The sequence below is a fragment of the Solanum stenotomum genome, chromosome 3 (genome assembly GCF_019186545.1).
Source record: "Solanum stenotomum isolate F172 chromosome 3, ASM1918654v1, whole genome shotgun sequence".
NCBI classification, from domain to species: Eukaryota; Viridiplantae; Streptophyta; class Magnoliopsida; order Solanales; family Solanaceae; genus Solanum; species Solanum stenotomum.
Genome location: NC_064284.1, coordinates 14,677,292 through 14,689,303, shown reverse-complemented (window position 1 = coordinate 14,689,303; position 12,012 = coordinate 14,677,292). Strand labels below are relative to the sequence as shown.

Here is a 12,012-nt window from a genome sequence, read left to right as displayed (position 1 = left end):
AGTAGTTATAAGTTTGAACTTTTGTAGCTATTACTAGATATTAGCCATGACTAGCTTTTAAATTCATAGGATATTAGCCATGACAAGATTTTAATTAAATTCATAGCTAAAATTTTGTAATACTTTTTTGATTTAAAAGTAAAAATTTAAAATAAGTCAATTCAAATATTTTCTAATTTATGACTTTTGATTTAGAAGTCATAGTATATATATAGTAATAAAGTTGAGAAGTAACTTTGTAACATTAATTTTTATAGCTAAGAAAGTTAATGAATTGTGGATAGTCATGAAACTCGAAATTTTGTAATATTAATAAGATACCATCCTGATTTTTTTTTTTTAAAGAACTTAAAATAAGTTATTCAAACATATTCTAACTTATGAATTTTTATTTATGCATCATAAGTCAAAAGATAAATTAAATAGGCTCTTTGTTAACTATATATACATTGTAATGTTGTATTGTAGAGCCTAAATTGGATAACTTAATATGAATTGTAATTGGTCCCATGAGCACGTCGTACCATAACATAAAAGAAAATCTTTTCGTACGGAATATAGTAATATTTATGGCTCCACATATATCTCCTTGAACTAAAAAATATTTAGCAGGTTCTATTTTCATATTTTATTTTTAATTATATACTGACAAGATGCTAACGACAACCACAAATAATGAATATACGGGACCCGTGAGAGTATCCCATAACTAAAACGTGTCAATGAAGTACAATGACAAAATTCCATTCTCTTATTAAAAGAAATATCTCCATTCTTTCAAGAGCGCGATGCACGGGATTTGTTTATCTATTTCATATAAATATAAATTTAATTAGATATAGTGTATTTAGAAAATTATACATAATTTTGATTTCATGTATCTCGAGATAAATATAACTGAATACATCAAAATCTTGTAAGATCCGTAATATAATAAACTAAAGAATATCTAAATAATTATTTCTTAAACTAACTATGCATCAAGATTAATGTTGTTTACTTTGGTGAAGGCAAATGGGTAAGGCTTGTTATTGAGAGCCAGACGGGCGTATCCCCTATTATGGTACAATCAAATTGGCATGTTGGACACATAAATTGACTAGGACAATACCTTATTAACTTGTAAGAATGAGGTCTCATATTTCTCAATTTTGAACCAATTCTTTAAGGTATTAGGTCCTAAGTCCATCAGTTATAACGAACCTAGCTAGGTGGTGGATGCACTCACTACAACAAATATGATATATAGCTACGAAACTATTAGCNTCTCATATTTCTCAATTTTGAACCAATTCTTTAAGGTATTAGGTCCTAAGTCCATCAGTTATAACGAACCTTGCTAGGTGGTGGATGCACTGGCCCTAGCATGTAATCACCAGCTTTCCAAACAGTTTCGTTAACACAGGAGCCTAGAAGTTGTAGTTGAGAGCATTATACTAACGTCTTGGTTTTCAAACACATAATGACTTCCAAGTTGCATAGTGAAAAACATCACGGGCGTGCTGTGATCAAATTCATCACATAAAAATATTTAATGTTTGACCTTTGCAAAGCCACACTTCAGATAAAAATATTTGAAATCAAATTTCAGTTGTATACATCTTAAATTGATCTCAAAATGGATAAATTTGCAAAAACAATTAAAAGCAGATATAAATTTAACAGAGACATAAAACTAGACTCATATTTACAAAACCTAGCAAGGGATTTTCATTTACCAAACATACCAGGAGTGTCTTTTTTTTTCTGTTTTTTTTTAAACACGTATGAAAGTTTTGCTCAAAAAGTGTAAAGTTTTGCTTAAGATTTATGTATAAAATATTATGTAAGGTTCATGCTGATTTATGAAAAATTAATATAATTACAATAATATTTTGTATAACTTTCATACAATATTTATATAAATTTCATAGAAGTACTAAACAACTTGCTCTCGAGTTCCTTTGTGAATTTGTTTATGATTAGGAGGCGGCTATTGTTATACTATAGGTTTAGGTTTTAAATTGTAAAACTTTGCTTTATATTAGTTGTTTATTTTTATTAAATAATTTACCTCTTATTATTTTCATTTTAAAAGTAATTTTACAAACTGGTTTGCACCTTTTTTTTTATAAATATATTGTAAGGTTAGAATGAGAAAAAAAATTAATTCTCTTTTGATTTTATAAATTGACAAAAAATTTGAGATAATTATTTTTATAATATGATCAACTAATATTGAATGAATGACCAACATGAATTGTGATGCAATGCTGGGATTGGTCCACCATTAATCATAGGTCTCGAGTTTAAGCCCTAGGTATGAAAAAAGTCTTGTTGAGAGTACTATCACCAAGATCCAGTTTTAATCCCAAATTTTCCATTCTTATCACCAACTCTAGTTGCAGTTGCACTGTTGCAGGCCAATTATGGATACTCCATCCGTTTAAAAAAGAACGACCTCCTTTCCTTTTTAGTCTGTTTCAAAAAGAATGATCTCTTTCCTTTGGTAACACTTTAATTTCAGCTTTTCACGTGACATGTTTAAAACCACAAGATTGAAGGACAATTTAGTACATTTGACATAACTTTAATTTAGGACCACAAGATTCAAAAGTCTTTTTTATTTTTTAAAATTTCGTGCCAAGTCAAACCAGATCACTCTTTGTGAAACGGAGGGAGTATATTTTAATGTGCCGACAGGACCATTAGAGACTAGCCATATCTAAAACGTGTTAATGGAGTAGGATGATTAGTTGAACATATAATATATAGTAATGGTAGAGTTAATGTACGACATCTCCTAAAATTTGGAGTAAATTTAATTTAGACTTGTTAAAATTGAACATATATATGAACAAATGATGAAGTGTTAAATCCTATGATATACTTTCAGTCTAAATTTAAAGAAATTTATGTATATTTTCAATTAGTGTTTATTATATAGATAAGTTTTAAATAAGCCTCAATAAAACTTCAAATTTGTTCACTTTGTTCTACTAGAGACTCATGAATATAACTAAAAGGAGGTGATATATTTTATGCGATTAATTTAAAATACGACGATGGAAAAAATTATAATAATCTGACCTGAAATTAGGGTTGGGCGTTCAGCCGGTTCGGTTTTTCGATTTTCACAATTTCAATTCAAATCTTGGGCCCTTTTCTTATCATCATTCATCAGTAAACTTATCTAAATTGGATCAATTTTAATTTTTTTTAAGAAAGGGTTTTATTTCTATACACAAAAATTATGTGAAGCAAAAATAATCTATTTGATATATTGAAAATTCAGCAAAACTATCAAACACTTTTGTCCAAAAGCAAAAATAAGTTATTTGATACTCTATATTGAAAATTCAGCAAAACTATCAAACGCTTTTGTCCAAAACCAGCAAACCTTTTAGAGTTCCTAAACTTTCCACAATCGAAGCAGATTTTTCGGTTAATCAAATTTAATTATTCAAAAATTGAAAATCAAATAAAAAAGTGAAATTTTAAAATTCAAAATCGAAATTGATCTAAAAAATCAAAAACTGAAACCAAAATTGAAAAATAATTTAGTTCGATTGATTTTTTCGACTTTAACCAAAATATGGTTAGGCCAACTAGAAACTAGTGGAAAGAAGGATGAAATCAAGAAGAAGAATTTTTCAAATATTTGGGGGTGGTTTTTTCTTTTAAGAAAAAGTTTGACAAGGGTGGCAGGGATTGAAAAATGAATTTTTAAAAAAATTTAAAATATTTTTTCAAAAACATTTTGCTTCAAAAAAAACTGCGGGGGGAGGGGGTCAGGGTATAAGGTGGGGTAAAAAGTAAAATTTTGAAATATTTTTCAAAACAATTCTTTTTTGTGGGGGGAGGGGGGTTGGGTGAGGTAAAAAAAAAAAATCTTGAAATTTGAAATATTTTTCATAATTAATTTTAAATTTTTTAATTTTATTTGTTTGGGGGAGAGGGGGACTGTTTTGTGGTAGGGGTAAAAAAAATATTTTTTTATGGGGAGGGTCGATTATAGGTGCGAGGTAGGGTAAGAAAAAAAATATTGAAGGATGGAGTAGGCTTTTAGAAAATGTTTTCCCTAATTTTTAAAGGAAAGTCATTTTCCTTAAATTTGAGGAAAATAAGCTGATTTGAAAAATATTTTCTAAAACATTTAACCCAACCAAACATGAGAAAATTGAAAAACATTTTCCATTCATACCAAACACACCCATAGTCTCAACTTATTTTCTGATTGACAATGTTTGAATAATTTATAGCCACCTTTGAAGATAAATGGTGGCCAAGTTTTTTCCACCTTCGGTCAAAATCAACTTCGAATTGCTCCAAATTTGATATGCAACCTTCTCATATAAATCACAACAACTCTTCAATTATTAGATTCAATTGAATGTACAATCTTCAAAAATACATAAATGTCTTCAATATTCAACAAAAAAATGGTTAGAGTTATGTTATCAATATTATAATTCATTACTACTATTTAGTATCTAAACTCCTAGCTCGTCTCATCCCAATATTACTTTGGGCAGATCATTTAATTTCCTACTCGATCATCTAAACTTGTAGGTTTTTTTCCCTTATATATATGATGATGTGACAAGTAACAAGTAACTATATCGAGACGACGTTGATTAAAAACAAAAACAAAGTAACCCTAACTTAAAAATAAACCACAAACTGAAGACATTTATGTATTTTTGAATGAAGAAGGATTGCTAGCTTGTTTATATATTGATAAGCATACTTTAATTTAAATTACATGGAGCGATAGAAGGATATATCCCCACTTTATTTAGAAAGCTGCAAGCTAGCCAGTTAATTAGCATTCTACGCCTTGATGAACACAAATGGAGTAAATTTCTTATCGTCATCGACAGTCGTCAGACGAGGATATCCATCTTTAAAGTTGACGCCGATATTTTTGCACCCAAGATGAGCGGGACAATGCAGTAACTTGTATACATATTTGGAACCTCCTGGTATCACCAAGTCAGTTTTCATAATCTTGAAGATGTCGTTTTCATTTCCTACGTTACCACCAGTTACCACCAACTCTTCATCATTAACTTTCCAAACAGTTTCGTTAACACACAATAAGCTTGTTATGTTAGGAAAGAATTTGATATAAACAACAGTCACTACACGCACCACATCACCATCATCCCACTCCGACTTACGAACGAACTTGACGGGCGTGCCTTCTCCCAAAAATGGTGGAGTCGATATGTGCTGCAACACGGCGTTTGGGCATGTAAGGTTTCCAATATTGTCCAAGTATACGGCTCCTGCCCCGAGGTAAGGATTGTCAATAATGTACCTCTGACCAATCCTCAGCGGATGGTCTTCGTCGTCATAAACTTCAGGGAGTACAAGATTATCATCATCATGACTAGTTGTGGGGAGGACAATTGGATTCTCAGAAGTGAAAGATTGAGCAAAGGCAACCAAAGAGAGGGTACTTGAAAGCAAGAGGAAACTCAAAATATTAATGGACTTCATCTTTCTTTGTGTGTTTTGCTTGCTATGAGTTTATGTCCAATTTATAGTGCTGCTAAGGGCATTTTTGACAAACAAAAAATGAATACCTACTACCGTCTTAGACACCTCAAATAAGTTTTATTCATTTTAAATACCTAATATCAAGCTTCAATATTAAATCACTCTAACACTATTTTTTTTTATGATCAACAAAAATATATACATAATATGTGTTACACTCAATAACATGTAAAATATCAAATTAAATAAAGATATTTGTTATTTGTCTCCAAAATAAATCTTAAATAATAAATTTTAAGTAAAAATAAAAAATGGCCAATAATTGTATTTATTATTTAATTTGGCTTCAACTACTTGGTAAAATTAATAAATATTACTTGAGAATATTGTCCATTGTGCTTATATGACTCTTGAAACTTGACATCTGGTGGAGAACCATTCATGACATGATATTTGTTTTCCTTGGCTTTTCTTTAAATTTGAGGAAAATGAGTTGATTTGAAAAATATTTTGACTGTGATAAAAAAAGAAGCATGGATTCACGTGAACCCGATGACCCAATCTTGAATACGTCTCTTGATATTCACCCTTCAATATAGATAACAGGCGAACAACCACAAATTAATATTAATGGCCCAACGAAACCGCACATGCATGAGATTATCCCATGACTAAAACATGTGACTGACAAACTTTAGTTGTCGATATAATTCATTTAGATATTTAAACTTAAATATATACCTATTGAATATTTTTATCTTTTCAAATTTGAATTATTTAAATATTTTTTTAACAATCAACTAAAAGTATAAAATAAGTGAATACACCTGCGATAGTAAAATTCCCAGTTTTTTTTCCTCAACTTTTATTTATAGTAATAAAGTTGAAAAATAACTGTCACATTAATTTTTATAGCTAATTAGAAAGTTGATGAAATTGTGGAGTCATGAAACTCGAATTTTTGTAGCATTTACAAGATACCATCCTTAAAAGTTTTTCTTTTTTTTTTAATTTGAAAGAACTTAAAATAAGTTATTCAAACATATTCTAACTTATAAATAAATTCTAACATGAATTTTAATTTATAAATCATAAGTTAAAAGCTAAATTAAATAGGCCCTTGTTAACTATATATACATTGTAATGTTGTAGAGCCTAAATTGGACCACTTATATGAATAGTAATTGATCCCATGAGCACCTCGTACCAAAACATATGTATATACATTCAATAAAAAATTGAGGAAATTGAGTGTTGAAACTCAAAGAATAATTGGGCAAAATAAAAAATTGCACTTCAAACACATATAACTGAAGTTTTAATCAATTTTTTTACACTTCAATCAATCATATGTATATGCATTCAATAAAAAATAAAAATAATGTTAAATAAGTTTGTTAAATTTATTGTTATTTTGATAAATTGATGATTCAAGTTTGTCTCATATGATTATAAACCTTATAATTTAAATTGAAACATATTTAAATCAGAGTTGAGTGTTAAATTGATTGTTTGGAAGCAGAAATTAATAAATAAAGAACCTTGCTTTTATTATTCATAAGCATTTATATTACAAACAAATTGGCATATGTTGGACACATATATTGACTAGGACAATACCTTAACTTGTAAGCATTATGTCCTGTATTTTGGTTGCTATTAATCTATGTCCAATTTATAGAGCCTACTTAGTTGCATGGCTTCATTTGCACGTTTTTGTTACATGAATAATATCTATTTTGTCCTTGAATGTGTGAGACATATAATAGTAATAATTAGTATAGAGACTTGCTATTTTAACAAATAATTAAAAGGTAAGGTTGGTAGATGTTAACAGTGTAAATTTCACGGATGGTCATCCAATTTTGTGTTCATTACCTAAAGTCATTATTATTAAGTAGGTAGGTACGTTCAAAATAATTCTTTAAAAAGTGATCATATCCGATCTTAATCAAATACAACTCTAACTCCAATTTTAAAATTTTAAAATAATACTCCCTCCTTCGCCTTTTAGTTGTTATGCTGCACTTTTTAAAAATCATTTTGAATTATTTTCCAATTTAAATTAGATTACATTAAAGATATTTTAAATTTAAAAGTTAGATATATATTTGAAAGATATACGAAAAGTACTATAAATTACAATTTTTTGTATATTAATATGATGAAAAAATATATCGTAAACTGTTAGTCAAAGTTCTTATCGTTTTAATTCTAAAATAAAAAAGTCATACAACTAAAAGAGGATGAAGTAAATATAAATTTATTTAATTTTCATGATCAAACGTATACTGTCAAGTTGCTAATCGCCATAATGATGAAAGGAAACAGGTGAATGCAGCTCATATCACAGAAAATAAAGCACTTTATACTTCATCTTTCAGCACTACCAGCGTATAAAAAAAATGAAAATGTGTAATTTTCAAGTTTAATACTAATAGCCGTAGAGAGTTTGTTTTCGATAAATTTGATGGGGGAAAGCAAAATTAAGGCATTAACAAATGATTAAAGATGAACTTATATGCTTTGATTATAAAAGTAGTCTAACATTATTTGTTTGTAAAATTTGGATGCAGTTAAACATGGTTATTAAAGAATCACTTCGACTGTATCCACCAGATCCTATCATTGAACGAATGGCTTGTGAAGATATGATTTGTTTAACATCTTAATTTTTCAAAATAAGTACTTTTGATCTCATAACAACAATGCGACTTTTAACCATGGTTATAGTTAGATGGGTTGGGGATAGGACATTTAGATACATAAGGGAGGATGTATCTGAGAGGGGATAGGACATCTAGATACATACGGGAGCAATGTATTCGAAAGGGAGGGATGTATCTGAGAGGGAAGGGATGTATCAGAGAGGGGAATAGGGATGTATCAACGAGAGGAAAGTGATGTATCCAAGATGGATTTTTGAAATCTTTTCAAATGAAGGAAATTTTAGAGATTATGATAAAATAAGATGTGTATTTAGGTAATTTTTCCTAATTAGAATACATTTTCATACCTTTTTCGTACTTGGATCTCGAATTCCTTTGTGTATTTTGTTTATGATTAGGAGGCGGCTATTGGTATACTATAGGTCTAGGTTTTAAATTGTAAAAAATTTGCTCCATTTGTTTATTTTTTAAAAAAAATAATTTACACTCTTGTTATTTTGTTCTTTTTAAAAAAAAAAAATCTTTACAAACTTGTTTACACTTTATAAAAAAAATAATTGTAAAGTTAAAATGAGAAAAAATTTAATTAATTCTCTTTTGATTTTATAAATTGACAAACAAGTTAAGATAACTATTTTTATAATGTGATTAACTAATATTGAATGAATGACCAACATGAGTTGTGGTGTAGTTTTGTGACTGGTCCATCCTTTATCAGAGGTCTCGAATTTATGTCCGGATATGAAGAAAATCTTGTTAGAAATACTACAGTCAATGAACATTACAGTGCGTAATTCAAATATAGTCCAAAATTTTCCATTCTTATCATCAACTCTAGTTAGAGTTGCAGTGTTGCAGGCCAATAATGGATATGCTCTAATGTGCCAACGGGACCATTAGAGACTATCCATAACTAAATTAGAGTAATATATTGTAAACAACTATGTAGTTTAATTTTGAAATCTACAAGTGTATATATATATAGAGAGTCTAAATAATTAAAAAATTAANGTCAATGAACATTACAGTGCGTAATTCAAATATAGTCCAAAATTTTCCATTCTTATCATCAACTCTAGTTGCAGTTGCAGTGTTGCAGGCCAATAATGGATATGCTCTAATGTGCCAACGGGACCATTAGAGACTATCCATAACTAAATTAAAGTAATATATTGTAAACTACTATGTAGTTTAATATATATATATATATATATATTGTAGAGTCTAAATAATTAAAAAAATTAAAATTATAGGTACAAAATTATTTTTTATCTATCCAAACCACTTAGAGAGGCGTTTCAAATTTTAGAAAGGAAACTAAATAAATGATTCAAACTTTTAGGGTGTGTTTGGTATGAAGGAAAATGTTTTCCTAAAAAATGTTTTCCTGGAAAACAAGTAGATTTTTGACTTATTTTCTCATGTTTGGTTGGTGAGTAGAAAATATTTTAGGAAAAATATTTTTTAGTGTTTGATTTATGAATGAAAAATATTTTTGAGAAAATATGAGGTTGCGGGGGGGGGGGGGGGGGGGGGGNNGAACGTGGGGTGAAAAAAAAATTAAAGTTGAAAATATTTTTAAAAACAAACTTAAAATTTTCTTTTTTTGGAGGAGGGTGGGGGGTTGAGTGTAGGGGTGGGGTGAAAAAATAAAAAATTGAAACAAATTTAAGTCTACTGGGCATGACTAATCAAATTTACTTCTAGTCAAACCAACATACAATACACATTTGCATCCATTACAATAGNGGGTGGGGTGAAAAAATAAAAAATTGAAGTTGAAAATATTTTTTTTAAAATAAGCTTTAATTTTTTCAAAAAAAAAAATTGTAATTTGAAGTTGGAGGAGAGTTTTGGAAAATGTTTTCCTTAATTTTTTAAGGAAAGTCATTTTTCTTAAATTTGAGTTGATTTGGAAAATATTTTCCAAAACTTTTAACCCAAAAATATGAGAAAATTGGAAAAATATTTTTCTTCATACCAAACACACCCTAATTAGCCTCACTTAGAGAGGTGCACTCGATCATCATCGCACAACATTATATGATACTTCAAGTGTGGGTTTATACATTTATGTTTAAATATTTTGTAAAAAATATATTACTATAATATATGATTTCAGAAAGAAAGTATAGATTCACGAAAACCCGATGACCCCCTCCCGAATAGTCTCTTGATATTCACCCTTCAATATAGATAACAGGCGAACAACCACAAATTAATATTAATGGCCCAACGAGACCGCACATGCATGAGATTATCCCATGACAAAAACATGTGACTGACAAATTTTAATTGTGACATAATTCATTTAGATATTTAAATTTAAATATATATCTATTGAATATTTTTATTTTTTCAAATTTGAATTATTTAAATATTTTTTTGACAATCAGCTAAAAGTATAAAATTAGTGAATAGACCTGCTATAGTAAAATTCCCAGTTTTTTTTTCTCAACTTTTATTTATAGTAATAAAGTGGAAAAATAACTGTCACATTAATTTTATAGCTAATTAGAAAGTTGATGAAATTGTGGATAGTCATGACACTCAAATTTTTGTAGCTTTTACAAGATACCGTCTTTAAAAGTTTTTTTTTTTTTTTAATTTGAAAGAACTTAAAATAAGTTATTCAAACATATTCTAACTTATAAATAAATTCTAACTTATGAATTTTAATTTATACATCATAAGTTAAAAGCTAAATTAAATAGGCACTTGGTTAACTATATATACATTTTAATGTTGTAGAGCCTAAATTGGACCACTTATATGAATAGTAATTGATCCCATGAGCACCTCGTACCAAAACATAAATAAATTCTTTTCGTACGGAATATAATATTTATGGCTCCACAAGAAGCTGCGTATCGGTCGATTTGGTTCGATTTTAAAATTTATCGGTTTGACTTATTGGTTATCGTTTATCGATTTGTAGAGATGCTAAACCGTTATCGAACTATTAATATATTGGCTTGTCGGTTATTGGTTTATCGGTTATTGATAGTTATCAATTCGGTTATCGATCTAACCATTAAATTTGACACAATAAAAACATCAAAAATCACTTAGAAATAAGGTGACAAACCAAATAAACCATGCACATGAGTTCACAAGTTACATCTTGCTCAAAAGCAAACACTTTTACATTGTAGAATAACCAAGTGTTTGAGACAACCAGAAATAAAAGTAGAAACCAAACTCTAAGTCAAGGACTTTATGTACAAAATAGTATAAATGCAATTATTTAATTTACTATCGGGTTATCGGTTAACCCGTTAAGAAAAAACCTCAAACCGTTAAGAATCGATAACCCAATAACAAAAAAAATCAATACCGTTATTAAAACCACTAAACCAATAACCTATTACTGATAAACTAATAACTTTTTTTCGATTCGAGTTATCGATTTCAGTTCGATTTTGAACATCCCTAGGCCTCCACATATATCTCCTTGGCCTAAAAGATATTTAGCAAGTTCTATCATCATATTTTAATGGTGAAATGGTCTGATGGACCCTTATACTTGTTTGACTTTGTATTCTGGACCTTCTAACTTAGCACTTTGTCAACTGAACCCTTTAACTCAATAAAACTCAACATTTTAAATCATTTGGCTTTGTGTGAACTTCAAATGCCCAATGAAAATGACACGTCATCATCCACATAAGATTTTATATGACACGTCATTTATTATTTATTTTTAAAAAATAATATTTTTCTTCTTCTTTTTCACTCCATTACTCCCTTCATTGTTACTTGAGCAATTTCTAAAACTCTTTCCTCCATTGATATCAATGAATCACCATTAAAATATCTAAATATATCTTTATATTTGTACACAATTTTACACAATACG

The 12,012-nt window shown here is 28.8% G+C and overlaps 1 protein-coding gene across 1 annotated transcript; it reads right to left on the bottom strand.

Annotated features, from left to right (window-relative positions):
- Positions 1-4,671: 4,671 nt before the first annotated feature.
- LOC125858640 (cysteine protease inhibitor 1-like) lies at positions 4,672-5,495 on the bottom strand. The gene has a single exon (XM_049538473.1). The coding sequence runs from the start codon at positions 5,482-5,484 to the stop codon at positions 4,813-4,815; it is 672 nt and encodes a 223-aa protein (XP_049394430.1). The 5' UTR covers positions 5,485-5,495; the 3' UTR covers positions 4,672-4,812.
- Positions 5,496-12,012: the final 6,517 nt, after the last annotated feature.

Bases quoted from the DNA above. Each gene is read 5' to 3' on its own strand.
- LOC125858640 (XM_049538473.1), bottom strand. From the start codon at position 5,484: ATGAAGTCCATTAATATTTTGAGTTTCCTCTTGCTTTCAAGTACCCTC.